Consider the following 19,336-nt stretch of genomic DNA (forward strand, 5'->3'; position numbering starts at 1 on the left):
CATTGCATCTGTGTCATTTTGCTTTGTTTTGTGTGTTTGGTTGGATGAAAGAAATGTGTCGAGGCTGAAGGGTCATTTTTGGTTTCGGAGCAGCAGAAGACAAGAAAATCTCACCACAAAGGAGATTCAGTAGCTGCTCTGGAGCTACAATCGTCTCACAAATAGAGCTGTCAACTGCTGCTTCTCGTTTCAAGAATATTCGTTCTTTTTTTAGGCCAACATAGTCAAGAAGTCCGTGAAATTTGAACATGTACAGTTCCATGACAACAGAGCAGAGCCCATCTGCTAAGACACGTGGTGATAAATCAAAAGCTTCAGAGAAGCTACCAGGATCTCTTTTTTTTTTTCTTCAAATGAACATGTGGTTCAGTGTGAATCTTTTGTTTCTGTCCTGTTAAACCTTTTAGCCTCCATGAGAAAAGAAGGGGAAAAAACGAATGCTATACAAATCGGCATCTTTAAAAAATATATAAATATTAACAGAATTATGAACTTGTTCGCCTGAACTCCTAAAACTTCACCTTGGTTAATACTGTAATAAATAATAATGAGGTGCGCTAGACTGCTTGTGTGGGTGGATGTGGATGCGTCCACCTCCAGGTATGCTAATGCTGTTATGACTGGCTGCCTTCATTACTGTCTGTCTACAATACCATGGCCAAGGTCAGTGGAGGCTGCAGAGATGATAGGGGGCCAAAACCATGAGCACAAATTAATCTGCTGTTTAATCTAATAATGCAGCGTGGCATCGGGTGCCTCAGTCCTATTAACACAACTGTAATTGCATTTGAGGAGGAATGGGAGCACACAGGTCCACAGAGGTATGTGCACACTCAAGTGTACACCCGAGTACATCAAACATAAATCGAATTGTATTACACGAGCACACATGGGTGTGGACATACCATAAACACTCACACAGGTGCACGCACATCCTGGATGGTTGTTATGTTGGGAAAAGGAAATAAATGAGAAGGGGGGTAAAAAAGTTCCAGTATTTCCTGGTGAACTCAATTCAAGCAATCAGTGTGAGCGCATGTGTGTCCATGTTTATATGGCATGGAACGTCTTTAAGCACGGAGCCCTGCTCATTAGCATGGTAATATCCAAACAGCAGGGTGTAGTCAGAACAGCAGCGTATTATTAGGATTCATCTCATTAGGCTTTCATGAGATTTAAAAGTTAACATAAAATAACTTCAAAACTAAGTCTGAGATAAAATGAACAGCAAGGTCCTGAGTTTACTCTCCTAAAGTTACATTTCCCCCCCTGGAGACGACGCATGGCCTGCAGCAAAATAGCGAGCCAGCCTACAGTAACAGGATTAGACAAAAAAAACAACTAGTCACGCTAAAACTTGACATTCACCGATACAAGTAATTACTGAAAAAAAAAAAAAGTGAAACTGAAATTAATCCTTCTTTTAACTGGGGCTTCGGGAAGTACTTTATCTTCTGGAAGCAAACACACGACTGGAGGTCTGAAGATGGGTCACGACTGAGCATTCAAAGAAAGTTATTTGGTGGGATACTCACCGCAGTCAGATGGATGACTCCCTGAGAGGTCACCGGGCATCCCATGAAGCCAACAAACTGCAGCTCAGGACAATTCTCTGCTACCGCCCGCACGGACTGATCAGTGACCTGGACAATAGAATAGAATAGAATAGAATAGAATAGAATAGAATAGAATAGAATAGAATAGAATAGGACAGGACAGGACAGGACAGAATAGAATAGAATAGAATAGAATAGAATAGAATAGAATAGAATAGAATAGAATAGAATAGAATAGAATAGAATAGAATAGAATAGAATAGAATAGAATAGAAGGAGAGAGAAAAGAGTTTAGATTTGTGTCCCTGGGAAAAAAAACATTTTTATCTTCAACTTATCAAAGTACCATTTTAATTCCATTCATTCACATTTTCACAATCAACATTTGGCATCAATGGTGGAAAAACACCCAAAATATATTTTCTTTATTGGACAGTGCACAGTTGTTAAAGCCGAACTTGCCAGTAATTAATGAATAACACAAAATTAAAAAAAAAAAAAAATGCTTCTTATTGTCAGATTCAAGCCAAAATATCTACTATGTGTTTAGGCAGATCCGGTGTGCTTTGTGTTGATCAAAGGAGGGAGATGAGGAGGATCACAGAAGGAGAGGAGGCGGAGAAGGATAACTGACAAAAGGGACAAAAGTGTCTGCCAAGCAGTGTGGGCGTCAACTTATGATGGATGGACCGTTCCCCATCATTCACCCAGCCGTCGAATAACAGCTCATAATGGATCAGAGATCAATAGGGAAGAGGAACATTTCCACCAGCTTCCACTGGAGTCATCAATACGGGTATTGATAGCAACTTCACCTTCTTCGCTGCACTCAACACGGCAACAATATGTGGGAGATTCTTTTGTCGTCTCTGTAGGCTTCCTCAAACTCTTCATCAATCACAGAGATAGAATGAGATGAGAGGGAACTGACTGCACTGTGATTAACTGAGAGAACAAAGAAAAACACAAACATCAAAGAACACCGGAGACCAAAAATCATGCTTTACAGGTTTCTCTGTCAGAATCCTCAATATTTCTTTAGGAAATTCCCAAAAAGCAATTCAGGCAAAAATACATCTGAATATACTGTATTAAAAAAAAACACTTCAAGTAGTGATGGATGCACACAAGCACAAAGTTTTCCTTGTCAACTTCAGTCATCAAAGGGCATTTTGGATTGAAATCTAAGTTCGATATGTTAGGAAAACTAAATAGAAACTATGCCTGAACCTTCATTTTGAATATAGACTACTGAGAGCGGGAATTTTTGGAGAAACACTCAAAGAAAAGATGCGTCAACAAGACTAGAGCTTAAGACACATTGTAAGCGACTGTACATCACCACTGTCAGTCAGTAGCAGGTGGCACCGTTTATCAACCCTTAAATAGTATTAACATGTAAAATGTAAGAACAATTTGGAGTAACTTCCTGCATCTCAGTCAAATTTACTGAATAAACAACATGGGATGATAAAGTTTTAGGATAGATTTTTAGAGCTAAATGAAACTCAATATGTTGAATTTGCAAGTATATACAGTTAGTTTGCAAAAGTTTAAAGCACTTTGGATTGTTATTGGTGTCAGTTTCATTCTGCAGAAACACACGGTGACTTCAAACATGAAGCCGAGGTCATATAGAAACATCTTCAGCAACAAGAAGAACGAGGAGTCCTGAAACATTTAGCATGGTCCGTACAGTACCCTGATCTCAACATCATCAAGTGAGTGTATGATTACACTCACAAAAAGCAAACCAAAGACAGAACAGAAAAACAGAAAAACTGTTGCAAGTTCTCCAAGATGTTCGAGACAACCAACCTGCCACGGAAGGAAGGAAACTGCAAGACAATTGGTGTCGTTTTAAAAGATGTTCACATCAGATGAAAATTTGATTAAGACGTTTCCTGTACTTGAATTCATCTGATAAATAAAATGTTCTTCTTTCATTGCGGTTTCATTTTTGCTCTGCACACTACTGCATTTGTCTAGAAATATTTGTACAAGGGACACACTGCAAGTTAATGTCACAGTATGACCAGACAGCCAGCAACACTACGCCATTGTCGCTGCATCACAACTGAGGATGATCAAACTACTGCTTGTAACTCTTTACTGATCACCACACCTGTCTGTATACCCTTCCTTTTCTTGATGTTGTCCTACATACAAACCCTTAGACTCTATCACACCTCAGCCACTCTAATGCTGCTTCTCTCTCTGTCTCACTGCCCCCCCTCCAGGACTACCTTAAAGGTTACTGAGTCGAAGCGGAGGAAGATGGAAAACCCAGAGAGGGTGAGGAGAGAGCGAAATCACAAAAAGAAAGAACAATGAGTCCATTTATCTTTCACCAAGTCACATACAGTACAGCTTATCTGGGTAAAATACATCCTGCGAAGCCCAAAGCTTTGTCTCTCACCTTATTAGAAGGGGCCAAAGTGCTTGTAAAGTGCAAAATGATTCATCAAGGAATGTGTCTACAAATGATTTCCCGTCCGAGATGAGTAGAGGAAATACATTTGGAGGTTATAATTTAACAATGAACAAGGTGAATCAGGAGGAGGCCTGTAAACTTATAGCTTTACCAACAACTGTGTGAAATTTGGTTAAAACGTTTTATAGGGAGTCTACTTTGCTGTGACAGAAACAACTCAAGGAGAAACAAAAAAGAAAGACATTGATGCTTTTTACCATTTTAAGCCATGATCTACAGATTGGAGTTGGTTGGTCTTTCATTTCGGTTCAGACAGAAATATCTCAACAACTACCCGATAAATTATCAAGAATGTGCAGACATTTTAATCACATACATGTCTTAATATTGAGGTGATGGATTAATAAAAAAAAATGCTCAAAAAATTTTACACAAGTATGGTTCACAGACAGTGTGTCTTTATGAGTTTTGTGATCCATTGACTTTTGCGTTTGAAATGTGTTAACAACCATTTGAGGGACCGCAATGAAATTTAGAGCACACACGCTGCATGTTACCCGCAGGATGAACTTTGGTGATCCTCTGACTTTTCATCTGGTGCCACCATCAGGTCAAAGTATGTATCTGTCCTGTACTTTGGACCAAATACCCGCAAAACTAATTAACCTCAGTTGTACTTTACTTATTCTAAGATTCTGAACATGGTAAACAGTATATCTGTTCAACATGAGCACTTCTGGAGATGCAGTACATCATTTTGCATTGCACAAATGCACAGGATTTTTTTTTACACTACAGAATACATTTTGACAACAATTTTTGCAATTATGAAGTCCACCGTGCAACAGAAAAGGTATTTCTAACTACTTCAGTAGACCCTGTTTAGTGTAATAAGAGTAAAAAAAAAAAAAAAAAGAGAGAGAAATCAAAAAACAACTGCTCAGGTGGGCAGTAAATGTGAAGAAAATCTCAGGTGGTGAAAGAGTTCGCCCTCCCACTGTCTGTTTGACAAAAAAAAAAAAAAAAAAAAAAAAGAAGGAAAAACTGTTCTTCCTAGAACCAGTTGTGTATACAAGTTGTGGTACTTCAATGTGCTTGCTAGCTTTGCACAGAACATAGTTTTTCAGAGCGATCAATAACTGGATGCACCTTTAAAATTCTATGCCTCAGGTTTGGACCCACATCACCACTCACTGCAGCCAGAAAAGATTAAGTGAAGGTGAGTCAGCGCTCAGAGACACTGATGCATATGGAACCTGATATGCTAGGCCAGGTGGAGATACGGTGGGGGGGAGGAAATCAGAGTTGTCTTTTGGAGTATGAAACTCTGAAAAAAGAGAAGAAAAAAAAAAACAGGGAAAAACTGAAGAGGGAGCAGCCTGAGCTGAGCAGCTGGCAGGTGAAGTGGGCTGGCCAGAGCTCCCCCAACATGGCCTCTGCCAAAAAAACATCAAGGAAAACATTTTCAGGTCGACTACCAGCAAAATCAAAAACCTGCGCACCACCAAAACCCCTAAATCACAACCGTCTGCGAGAGAAGCAAAGGAATCACAGCAGACGCTACATCCAGACCGTCATTCATACCAGCGTTTGTGTTGCAAGAGTGTGTGGGTGCAGCTGAGTGTGTGTGTGTGCGCGCACTTATGTGTGCGGAAGCAAAAGAAAGAGAGCAGGTTACACATAGTAACTCTCAGCAGGTGAGAAGGGAGACAGAGGAGGGGGGGAAAAAAACAGTAAAATCCCAGCAGAGCAGAACAGGCCAGGAGGGCATGTACCATATCAGATTAACCTTGTGTATGTGAGCGTGTGCGTGTCTGTGCGTATGCGATCGTGTGGGTTTGTAACTAAGATTTGTCTCCAACCCACAAACACAAAAAAAACGTCCCAAAGTGTCTCCCCTCCTCCCCCTCCAACTTTCATGGACTTTGATTTAAAAACATGAAAAGAGCCATGGCAGGGCTTTGGAGAAGAGGTGGCTCGCCAAGAGAGGCCTTAAAGCCTTTTAGAAGGGATCTAGTTTAATGGTCTCTGGGTGAAGGAGGTAAGGAAAGCAGAAAAAAAAAACACTGAGCTGGAATGGTGGAAATGCTGCAGTCATAAAGATAGGCTTTGTGTGTATTTTTTAAAGAGCTGGAAGGTAATTGTTGAGAGTGCTGTGGTTGCAAAAAGGGGTAGCGCAGTACATGAGTGTGTGGTTTTCGCCTGGCGGTGTGTTCCTTCAAAACGCTGGGGCAGCACCCAGGGGCCACTTCTCGTCCAATAGGGGCATTTAAGCTTGTCAATATCGTCTATCATACAACTCGTTTGACTCCATCAAAGGCACGGGCTAGAGATGGAAACAGAAAAAGACCAGAGCAGGTTGTCGTTCATCAGGTTTATTCCTCGCTCCATCGTTTCACTCCCATTTAAAACTGCCGAATCTTGACTGACAAAAACCACACAGCAAGAATAAATTCTTCCTCACGTCATTCTTTGTGTTCTTTCTTTCTTTTCTTCCTCTGAACCTATTTCACACACACGAAGCCACTTTCATCAGTGAATGAGATTGTGTGTAGAGGGTCGGAACTCTGATAATAATACACAGTTATAAATCAACACACAAAAACTGACTGATCCAGAACATGAACAAAGTGTAGAGCTTTTAAAAAAAAATTTTTTTTTAAAAGTGGATTACAAACTGCAGCCAGTGGTTCTAAATCAGACCTCCCATCCAGCTGCACCTGATGGGTGACAAAAGTGAGAGAGAGTCATAAAGCAGCATTTCACTGGCTTCTAGCAGCTGTCCCTTAATCAAGGCTAGGCAGCAATATTGAGCTGCTAAACTTCAGGAATTTACCCATCTGGGTCAAAGAAAGACAAACATTGGTACATTGGGCAAACAGACGTTGTGAGGACATTAAGGCTGGTCCTAATAACATTAAAGTGCAATTTGAGGGTTAGGACTTGGTTTTAGGGTTCAGGTTAGAATTAGATTTAGTTCAGGGTTGAGCTTATGCTCTTAGCTGTGATGGTTAAGGTCAGGGCTAGAGAATGCATTATGTCAATGAGTGTCCTCACAACTATAAAAAGACGAGGGTGTGTGTGTGTGTGTGTGTGTGTGTGTGTGTGTGTGTGTGTGTGTGTGTGTGTGTGTGTGTGTGTGTGTGTGTGTGTGTGTGTGTGTGTGTGTGTGTGTGTAATGACAATGAAGGCATTGTTTTCTCTTATATTCTGCAACACTCATCTGTTACTTTTTTTTAGATTTTAAAATTGTTCTTGTAATATGACATTTGTCTGGACATTACAACAGTTGACCCCTCTCAGTGTCGTCGACAAAACTCAACAAAACACCAGCACTATTGAGGACATGTCAGCCTGATGGCTCTGTGCTCTTTCCTGAAGTCTGTCTCTCAGGGCCCTATTTTCATGGCGGTGCAACAACCTGCACAAGCAGCACTCTGGCTGGTCATCTCCCGACCTTGACATTCACTTGGCATATATGTGTGGTGTTTTCGTGCCCAGCAGAGTGCACAGATGAGAGGAGAGGGTCAAACAGGTGGGAGGTTCATTCAAATGACACAGCGCAGAGTTGTTTTTCTGTTTGCGGAGAATGTGTCTTAGACTGCACTTAGGATTGTGTTTCTGGCACAACGTCAATCTGCTGCCACTTAACCAACAACCAAACAAAATGGGTAAAGCAGTGTGCATTGATCTATAGATTAGTATTGGTGATTCTTACATGCCGTCCACAGCTGCTTCGCTCTGCATTAAAAGCTGCTCTTTCAACTCATTACATCCCTGCAGCCGTCTGAAGGCAGCAGGTCAGATGCCTGATAAATCTGGCACAGCACAGTGACATTACACACTGTCATCCATTGTGTTTGCAAATGAGTTTAGAGAATGGTGTCACCTCTCAGATGATTTGTGACTGCAGGTTGAAACTTTGTTTAATGTGAATACTGGGCTTCCATTAAAAGCCTCACCTAACATCCCCCACCACATCACCCCAATCACAAACATTTCAGAAGGTCTGGCGTGGAGCAGCGTAATATAAAGTACCAAACTGTTATTTTCCACTAATAAAGCGGCTCAAACTTAACACAAAACCCGAATCACTGGCCGTTGAATATGATGATTTTTTTTTATGAAAGCACTCTGTTACTGAAGTACACTCTACAATTTTACAGTTTTCCAATATTACCCCATAAACAAGGACACCAACTGCAGGCTTGTGAGGTACAAATTGAAGTGGGACGATTTTCATCAAAGTTCTGTTCCTTCCAAGGTAATCATTTTCTTCATAAATACTCTCTTAGGGGTGATACTGCAGTGGGTTCATCACATCCGTGGAATACACACAAATTTAGATGCATGCTCATAAACTCACTCACACACACACACACAGCAAACTTTGTTTCCTTTTAAAGAGCTCAGATGGGCTGTATTGACACGAAGGACTGGTGATCTGGCAAAAATCTAAATGAAAAGTTATCATCTTCTGTAATATCGGATGCCTGGAGACAAAGGCAACACGGAAAGTCGTAAAGTTTTACTACAGTGAGGGAGTCTCTTTACTGTGCTGATGAGCAGGCACTGTGCGCTAAGTGCAGTGTGGTTCGCTTGGAGCTCTGCATGTATATTGATCTGCAAATAAAGCTTGAGAGAACCTGATTCACATTCCAGTTTGCAAATATGTGCATGCTTTTCCACATACAGACATAAAAGCGATCACACGGGTCTACAGAGAGGCGCATGCAGCACACACGTAGGCCAAGCACGCAGTGGAGTCTAGACAGATGTGAGGTTCCTGGTCTCCAGCTATCCAGTGTCATGTTTTCCTTGGCTAAACAGAAGGACTAGTCATATTTATGAGACGTGATGAGACAGGAACACAGGATGGATCACAGTGAGAGGCAAAGGAAAGAAGGGGGGTAGGAAGGAGAAAGGGGGGGGAAGGGGGAGATGAGGGATTTGCAATTTTTTCATGTTAACATAATGTAGGTTCTGGTCCTCGGTGTATTGTTTTGGCAATCTTGGCGGCTTCTTTCATGCTCGTAAATCCTGTCTGAATATGTATGTGACAGACACAGGCAGTCAGACAGATGAGAAAGATGGAGAGGTGGCATGGCAGGCCAAACAAGTTGTGTGTGTGTGTGTGTGTGTGTGTGTGTGTGTGTGTGTGTGTGTGTGTGTGTGTGTGTGTGTGTGTGTGTGTGTGTGTGTGTGTGTGTGTGTGTGTGTGTGTGTGTGTGTGTGTGTGTGTGTGTGTGTGTGTGTAGGGGAGCACGTGAATATGAGAGCAATCTGATCTTATTAGCGGCCTGACGGGATGAGGAGCCCTGATGAGAGCTCTGAACCACCACCATCGAATCAATCAGTCTAATTAACCAAGCTTTATGAACACTGGGCCGAGCCGAGAAAGAATCCGCCGACACACAGATTAATAATGATTACTGAATACACTGCAACACATTCTATTAACAATCCATCTTCATGCCTATCCAGCAGCTTTGCATAAGAAGTGACTGCACTGCCAGTTGCAGGAAATCCTCTGAAAGATATTCGAGCTTCTCCGGTCCCAATCAAGTCTTCAAAGAAAATGAAATAATGCTCTCAAGAATCCATTTTAATTTAATGGAGCGTAGAGACCATAAAAAAAAGACTGCGTGTTGGTATCATAAAATAATTGTGCTACATCCACAACTAAAGGAGTCTTTTAGCATTGTATTTTAACATGAGGACGCAGCAGATTTGACAAAAACACTTCAGTGATGTAGAGTTTAAATGTTGAACTTTAGAAAAACAATCAGTCATCTTAATTATTATTCTTATTTTTTTTTTTACACCCGCACTCAAGACATACAGGCCGCTCTTTGATACCCACTCATCCCCTGCAGAAGAGTCCGAGCATGGACATCAAAACAAGTAACAACAGAAGCACAGGCAGTGGGGTGTGTGTGTGTCTGTGTCTGTGTGTGTGTGTGTGTGTGTGTGTGTGTGTGTGTGTGTGTGTGTGTGTGTGTGTGTGTGTGTGTGTGTGTGTGTGTGTGTGTGTCTGTGTGTGCACGCTGTCAAGTCCTCACAACCAAGCAAACCTTTAACCAGCAGCAGGGGCACTCATGTGTGTGGTGTTACCACGACCTGCTGCTGGGCAACACCAGGTATCGACTGTCCGCGATGACATCACCACTCCCCGACCACTTGACTACCCACGATGCCACACTGCGGGCAGTAAACATTTTGTTTGTATAATCAAACAGCCTCCGTGACTCTCTCTCGCTCTCTGAGGTTAAAATTTAAGCAACTAATGCAACTGCCATTTTTTGCATTTCTCTCACCATCATTTTGTCACTCTTAACCTCTGTCCTGCTTTTCATTTCTAGCTGGAAATTGTAGGAGGAAGCAGAGTGTGGTCAGAGGGTCAGAGTGCACTATAAACCGAGCACAAGGCCACACGCTCAAACTATTGATGCAGAAAAACAGCAAACAGAAGGCAAGTGGGGAATAAAATTGTATTTAATGAGAACAAGTGGTGTCTTTGTAAAAACAGTCCGGATATTTGATTCTAGGAAATTGTCTCACTGTTTAGTTTTGAGGGATGTCATGAAAAAAATGTATCTACAGCTATATTGATAATCAAAACATCATTTGTGATGATGGTTTTAAAGTAAGCATTTGCTGCTACAATGTGATAATTTCCCTGCTTTTATCTGCATTATCTAATTGTAAACTGAATATGTTTGGGTTCTCCACTGGTGGTCGCACAAATTTAGCCATGTGGAAATGTTGCCTCAGGTTTAAGGCAATTTTAGCTTTTTCTGACTATTTGTAGACAAAATGATTAACCACTATGGTTGATATTTCCAACTAAGGTTATAGTTATTGCTTCTCTGCTCATCCAATTAAAAATAATCACCAAAAGTTGACACCAAATTCAAGTTTAAAGTAGTGCTGGAACAATTAGTCATTTTGTCATTTCACAGACAGTTACACAGCAACAATTCTGATAATCTGATAAATTAAAAAATTTCCCCTCGGGGATTAATAAAGTAACTACCTAACCTAACCTATTAATCGTTATGTGATTTATATGACAAAAATGACCGATGTTTGAGTTTCTTAAATGTGAGAACTCTCATATCATTGTAAATATAAAATCTTTGGCTTTCGGACTATTGATGAGACAAACAAGCTATCAGGAGGTGTCCTTTGAGCTCCGGAAACTTGTGTGCAGCATTTTTCATTTCCTTTTATTTTACAGATGAAACATTTAATAGAAATACTGATCATTAAACTAATTGATTATAAAAAATACATAAATATTAATTGCAGTCCATGTTTAAACATGTACTCAAGCAAAGTAATGAGCTCCAGTCTGGCTGAGTTCAGCCATCTATTTCTACCACCTACCACCTGCCTGGAAATTCTTCACATCTCTGCACTGTATGCTGTGACAAAAAGGCCATAAAATTATCTGAAAGCACAGTGTATATTTTTCAAAAATCGAAGTTGGTTCTGAAAGATGACTATGTTTGAAAAATGAAACTCCCAGGATCGATAGATCCACTTTTCTCCAACTGTGGCCATCACAGACACTTGGTGGGTGAAAAAATCCATGAAAAACGTGCCCTATCCTTTTCACATCTCTCACACACACAAAAAAAAAAAAAAAAACTGCACTGCTACCTACTTAGCAGGGATGATTCCATAGCCTGGACAAAGGCAGCATTTTATGTTTTTTTTTTTTGGTTTTTTTTTAATCAATTAATCTGCTATCTCTGCATATGCACAGTACGCACTTTCTCTCCCTCACACTTGTCAAGCAATCTTGTCTCGGTCTATCGATGTTATCAGCCTTGATGATGCCAGGGAGGACTGAAATCTGCATGGACGATCACCAAAATGATTGATCGGCTCATTCGCCTGTACGCTCCACTCTCAACTGAAAATTACCTGTCATTTATTCAGTGGCTTAAGCCCTCAGTTCCCTCAAGAGATTCACAAGCTGTCTTTTATCATGTGGCTGTGTGTATGTGTAATTGCACATGTGCATGGGCAGGGGGTGAGTGTTGGCTTCTGGAGACCCCTAAAGAGCAGTTTTGTTCTCGCCCCATTTCCCAAAGGATCAATAGCGCTTTGTTGCATGTCAAATAGAAATAAGAAGCTACTGCAGAGGAACCCAATGACATACATTACTCTTTTAAATGCAGTGTCATTATACCACATTGTCGAAACCCTCCAACGGTCCTCTTGAGGTTTCAAGACCTAGAGTCTTCTTTTCCCAAGTAACATATCAATAACTCTTTGTTACACAAAACTGAAGCTACTGTGAAGGAAGCCAAATAGACACATTTTATACCTTAAATGCAAAGTGATAGCTGTCATTACTCCACTGCCAAAGCCCTCCAACACCTCTCTTGAGTTTTCAAATCCCAACGTGCTCCTTTTTCCGAGTACATATTCAAAGAAGGGCTCATCCTCAACATCAATCAGCTGCATTAGTTCTGTGGCTCTGTGATTTACGGTGAGAGGCCTCAGGCTTATGAAGCAATGAAAATGTAGGCTTGTTCTGTTGGTGTGATGGTCCCTTTTACAACAAAGCATCCCTGAAAGCCAAAAGTCCAGCAATATGTACAGTACAGCACGTTTAGCATTTTAAAAGTAAAACCATGTTGCAAAATAATAAACACCATTTCATAACAAAAACAACCCGCTTTTCTTTGTACCCGCTTTCTTGGAAGCCAGAGAAAATGCATTATTGGAAATGCCTCTTCTGCAACCATTCACTGTGCCCATAGCAGGCCATCAATTTTGAGCTTGCCCTTCAGCTTCACTGTTTCTAAACACCACTACCCACACACCCCCACACACACACTAATGTCAACACTTGTCAACTGTGAAAAGCACCGACGTTTGAAGATGTAGATGTTATAAGGCCATTACACTGGAGAGTGCAGCAACATAAAAATTGATACAAATAAATCAACATTTTCTGTGTTTGATTTGGAAATTAAATTAAGAAGGATATGTAGGTCAAAACGGTGGCAAAACACCCTGATAAAGAGCCCTGTTTTGAAAAGGAAAAAAAAAAGAAAAACTCTGAGAAAGTCAGATTGTTTGGCCGGGTTATTTGTTGTTCGCTTGGGGAATTAAAGTTGTGCCCCATGCTGTCGGTGTATCTGTTAAGCATCTGGCTGTCCAGCATTCAAACTTGAAAAAACACATGCATTAGCATTAATTATATTAAAGATGTGACATATGCATGCACCTTAAAGACAGCTGGTTATTTACAGTATATCCCTGCACACATGATTCCAGTACTTTCTAAGTTTCTGATCATCTGACCAATGGATGTTTGTCTTGACACCTATACAGCAGAGGATAGACTTATTTGGGTTTAGGTGTCACTGAACTCTGCTCGAGTAGTTCTCACCACCTGCTAATCACCCTTACAGAGAAACCACAGGAATTTCACATGTGCAAAAACTCAAGTGATCACGTGACAACTCGTGATGGTAAACATGTGAAACATGTATTTTGCCCATGGGAAACCTGGTTGTTGAACATGTTTATGGTGTAATGTGTGAAGCCCATTTGAAAACTTTTCCACATGTTTTCCACATGTTATCATATGTGGCAACATGTGGTAAACATGTCTTACATGTGATCTCATGTGTCCCGTGTGCAAGTAAACACATTCTGTGATATAATTAAAAACAAGAATGTTCACTGCAGACTGTACTGGGTTTAAATGATGGAAGTACATCTTTCTCATGGCATCAGCAGCCAGCTGTGAGATGTCTTCTTAACTTGCTGGTGGTCCTTTTTAAACGAAACTAGAAGCCACCAAGAGACACGTTGGTCTGCACAACTCTGACCCTCTTAACCCTTCACTGTTCTCATGGTAACTGCCCAGCAAAATCTATCACAGTGGACCGGAAATTGACTTTGAGCTCTACTTAGAGATCAGTTTTATGTCTCATGCTAATGATGAAAAATGGGACTTAAGGAGACCAATGTGGCCGTGGACCCGGACCAGAATGACAGGCTGCTGTGGTGCGGCGCCTGTCGATGCCTGGCGTTCCAGCTATGGTCCGTATTGGATTGTTCTGTTCAGCAGTCTATGGAGGGAACCCCCGCCTCTTCTTCTTATTGACACAGTACTGAAGGTATGGAACGGGAGCTGGCAACAGCTGAGAGAAGCACAGGACCAGCAAACAGCCTCAGTGCTCTCTCTTAGGGAAACCTTCGAGGTTCTTTGAGGTGACATTGATCGAGTTGGCTGGAGGTTAATCCTCACTAAATAAGCTATTCAGCAAATATGATAAAAACCCCAAGTGGGGTATGTGAATGTGAGAAAGCCTTTGTGGAGAGACATTATGGACCTATGCATCGTGTAGGAAGACCGATCCCCGAGCCCTCATTAAATGCATTTTTATCAATGTGGCCTTGTTGTTCTCTGGTACAGCTATCATTCAGTTCTTCTTATTTCTGATTTAAAGTAAAGTTTGTTTGTTTGTTGTTTTGAATCCAAAGTTCAACTTCTCAGACATTTAGGAATGTCTCATATTCTTGGTTTCACAGGAATCCAGCACATTGCTGAGCAAGATCCTTTGCCTAAACGTCCTGCATGCCTTTACATTACATTTTTTCTCATGAGCTGTCAGCTTGTCTTCTTTCCCTCAATTTTACGATGTGCAAAACTCAATTTCATCTGCAATGTCCATACCACAGCACACTTGCTGCTCTCGCTGCACTTAGATCTAGACTAAACCGGCCTTTTGTCACACCTTCTGCTGGCCATGCCCTCCAAAAAAAAGCATGGATGTCGGACACAGGTGTAGCTTGGACTCCATCACAATGGAAAGTTACCAGATTAACACTAGGATCAAAGACGGATCAGGCCCAGAGACAGCTGGAGCAGAGACAGGAGGGGAAGAGAAGGAGACAGAAGGGAAACAAGCTTCTTGGACGCAGGGGATTTTCTATGATGGATGGATGGATGGATGGATGGATGGATGGATGGATGGATGGATGGATGGATGGATGGATGGATGGATGGATGGATGGATGGATGGATGCAAAGATAGATAGATAGATAGATAGATAGATAGATAGATAGATAGATAGATAGATAGATAGATAGATAGATAGATAGATAGATAGATAGATAGATAGATAGATAGATAGATAGATAGATAGATAGATAGATAGATAGATAGATAGATCTATCCATCCATCCATCTTTATTACTTTATTAATCCCACAAAGGGAAAAAATGTTCACTACAGCAGCATTATAGGTACAGCAAAGCAATAAAACAACAGTAAAAAAAATATTAAATATAAAAATGCACAGTATATACAATAAAATAGAATAATTAAATTAAAACTAACTAAACAATAGTGCAAAGATTTAAACAAACAACAAAACAGACAACCAACGGTGTTATTGTTGTGTGATTGATTTGGCCAGAGGTGAGTTATTGTACAGTCTTATTGCTGTCGGCAGGAATGATCTCCTGTATCTGTCCTTGTGACAGCGGAGCTGGAGGAGTCTGTTGGAGAAAGTGCTCCGCTGTCCCTGCAGCAGGTGGTGGAGAGGGTGGTCCAATATGGATAATAGTTTCCTCAGCGTCCTCCTCTCCACCACCTTTTCCAGACTGTCCAGTTTGCAGCCAATGATGGAGCCGGCCTTCTTAACCAGTTTGTTAAGTCTGTTGGTGTCACCGGCTCCAATGCTGCTCCCCCAGCAGACCACAGCGAAGTACAATGCACTGGCCACAACAGACTGGTAGAACATCTCCAACACCTTGCTGCACACATTGAAGGATCGGAGTTTCCTCAAGAAAAAGAGTCGACTCATCCCCTTCTTGTAGACAGCGTTGATGTTGGTCTTCCAGTTCAGTCTGTTGTCATGGAGACACCCAGGTACTTGTACTCTTCAACCATGTCCACCTCCTCTCCCAGAACTCTCAGCGGTTGTGGAGCCGTCGTCTTCCTCCTGAAGTCGACCACCATCTCTCTGGTCTTGGCCACGTTCAGGAGCAGGTATGAAATTGATAGCAAAACACTATGGGCCTGATTTACTCAGATCTCAATTTATGAGTACTAAATTAATTGCGTCATTGAAATCAGGTGCAAATCGCTGTATTTAAATGAGGGGTTTGCATGTGCTAAAGTGATTCCAGCAATGGGAAACAGAGCGACCGTAAACGGAAAATGAAATCTGATCCCACTGAAATCAATAAATATTAATATAACAAGAACAAAACACTATATACGAGATTATCAGAAAGAAAGTCAATACTGCGGGGAAAACAAAAAGGCGAGAGAAAAAAAAGGCTTAATAATAAAACGTTGGCAAATAATAGAGGAGGGACGGTGGATGAGATTCACTAACAAACAGCGATCAGCAGGTCCAGAGCTTTCTGTGATGAGCAGGTGACTTTTCATTCAGTGCCTCGCGAGTGCTCGTGATCCTTATGAAGCTAACTGTGAATTCTGCGGGACACATTCAGCACCTGTGACAGCACACCTGAATATCGAGACTGGGCGGGATATCCAAGCAGAGATACGCTGGAACGACCCACAGGCAAGAAAATGCTGAGTCGTAAGAAGTTTTTTAATTGCTGGTTTTTCATGGCTCCTCCTTGTTGTTGACTGTCAATCATCATTCAATTCATTCAATAATTCGGAAATGTTATTGCTGGACAAACGATATGTCTGAATAATTTTTTCCACTGACATCTCAAAAGTTTTTCCACGGTTATAAAACCACGTTCTCTACGTATTCTTTGGTTTCTCTGCGTCTCCTTCTCACCACAATAAGAGCAGTCGTCTCTCCAGATTTGCTGATTAATACGTTCCTTTCAGTCGTACTAAAATAAACACGCAATCACTTCTTCTGTTTCTACTTTCAGGTTTAGTAAATATCATTGCAGGTCCTAAATGTATGTATTTGCATGTTCCCTCACAGTATTTTACACCTTCAGGTAGAAACGCCCAATATTACATATGCATGCGGGCAAACATGCAAAATGGACAACGTGTGTTAAATTGCACATTTGAAAGATGCAATCCTCACTGCACGTCATTAGCAGATCGCCTTGGAGATGTTTATGCGGGTAGTGTGGAGTTTGCACGTGATCTTACACACGCAAACGTTCAGTAAATCAGGCCCTATGTCTGGTATGTGTCGAGGGACACTCAAATCTAAAGCTGTTTTTTTCTTGAATCTCTCTCTCTAAGACTTTCTTCAGTATACTGCAGTGGGCTGGACGATGTGGACAAAATCAAATATCACGATGTTTTCAATCAAATACCTCAACATCGTTATTCTGACAATATTGTAGGGATGATTATTGCTGCTTGCACAAAATGTTTACACAAGGAGATTTTTTTATAAATAATCTGTTATCTGGAAATAATGACAAAGAGGGTAAAGCCGACCCTTACAGAAAAACCACATGAATTTCACATGTGCCAAAACCCGTGATCACATGTAATCACATACACGTATGATTGTGCAAATATGAAAGATGTATTTTGCCCATGGGACATGTGGTTTTGGAACATTTTCATGGTGCAGTGTGCAAAGAATATGTGGATTACCATGTAGATTAGATATAAAAACTTTTCCACATATATTATCCCATGTTATCATATGTGGCAACATGTGGTATACTTGTGTAATACATGTGTCCCATGTGGAAAACATGGGAAACTCATTGGGGTTTTTTTCTTTAAAGGAAGTCGGGTAAATGACGTCACTTTACTGTGATGCAGCCTTTAAAACCAGGGAAAGAAAACACTTATGTCAAGATACTACGATATACAAAATCTGAAGCTATACCTAGTCTCATATCACTATATTACCCAGCCCTAGCTCTTAGCAAAGGCTTCGTTATTCCCTTGCTTCATTCTCTCCACCTTGTCAGTGTCATGGTAGGCCAGAAAGACCTGCGGCTGGCCTGAGGGTAATGGCCTCCACTGCCCTCATAGCCTCTGGGCAGGCAGCCTCTGCCTGCTGGGCCTTTATGATTAGAGCTACAGGAGCAGTGTTGGGGAGAGTTGACATCCTAAATACTCTGGAGGCGCCCATATATCTGCACACACAAGAGTATCCAGGGTGTTGTGTTATGCAGATGATGAGCAGGTCAGTGACAGTGCCCAGGGAAGAGAAATTAGAAGGTCGTTACATGTTCCCGGTCTGTGCAGAGCTCTTTCACAGGACATTACTCATGCTGATGGTATGAGTGGTGACAGGGACAGATATCTGCTGTCAGAGAAACATTGGTGTGATTCCAGTAAAGAGCAATGGGAGGACAGAGAGGCTTCCATACATTTTATGAAGCTGCCTCTAACAAAGTGTCCCTCCTCAGAGAATAAATGTAAAGAAATCCTGATGTCCTGTGGCAATATATTCTTGTAGGTCTTGCCACAAATAGTATCTTTATGTACGGTTAGGGAGCGCTGAGGAAAACTCAACTAACTGCTACAAAAATGTTCATCCATGATAACACATTCAATGTATTGTGTATTTCTGTGACAACAACTGCAACATGACCGCAGCCCCTGATTAACATCCAGCTGCTCAATACGAACTTGAGTAAGACTAAATAAAACAAGTCAAACTAACTTGAGTCTGAAGTCTGACATGTAGAGCAGCAGAGTTTGTCAGATTGTTTCTAATTGTGCTGTTTGTCTTTTAAAACTCAAAAGGTTTTCTTTCCCTCCCCCCCAAAGAGCTGCTTTGATTGATTATTAAGAAGCAAATTTAAAACAAATTGATCGATCAATCAATTTACCTGCTTAATTGAATCAGACTGATGGACATAGAACTGCAACAAATAGTTCATTCATAAATTTGATGATCAATAGACAATTAATCGGCAACTATTTTAATACTCGATTAATCATGCTACATTTCTTAGATTCCAACTTCTTAAATGTGAATATTTTCTGTTTCTTTACTCCTGCATGATAATAAACTGAACATCTTTTATTTGCAGACTGTTTGTCGGAACAAAACAATACATTTAAGGCTTCACTTTGAGCTTTGGGAAACCAGTGTCGTTATTTTTCACTTTTTTTTTGTCAATAATAACAATAATCATTACTTGCAATTCTAGATTGACACATCTCATCTCTAGAAGACAGTTAAAAAAAAGAATCATTACTTACTCATTCAACATGGCTTTTGCTGTGTGATGCAAAATCATTGTTTCTCTGAAGCTAAATATTCCGAATATTATATTTTAATCAAATTTTATAATTTCTTGCAATGTTAGCCACGTGGTGTTTAATACAGGTGAGGCAAGATGACTCCACCATAAGACCCTGAAATCCCAGGTCACATGGATGAC

The 19,336-nt window shown here is 40.9% G+C and overlaps 1 protein-coding gene across 1 annotated transcript in view; it reads right to left on the bottom strand.

Annotated features, from left to right (window-relative positions):
• fbxl17 (F-box and leucine-rich repeat protein 17) overlaps window positions 1–19,336 on the bottom strand; it is a 222,339-nt gene that overhangs the window by 146,069 nt on the left and 56,934 nt on the right. Inside the window, exon 7 of the mRNA XM_069699583.1 lies at window positions 1,536–1,643. Within this exon, the coding sequence (XP_069555684.1) occupies window positions 1,536–1,643 (108 nt within the window). The remainder of the gene's footprint in view (window positions 1–1,535; window positions 1,644–19,336) is intronic.

Source organism: Brachyistius frenatus, unplaced genomic scaffold, assembly GCF_029030835.1.
Source record: "Brachyistius frenatus isolate BFR_SWC_R1_liver_20210118 unplaced genomic scaffold, ASM2903083v1 Contig_30, whole genome shotgun sequence".
NCBI lineage: Eukaryota > Metazoa > Chordata > Actinopteri > Embiotocidae > Brachyistius > Brachyistius frenatus.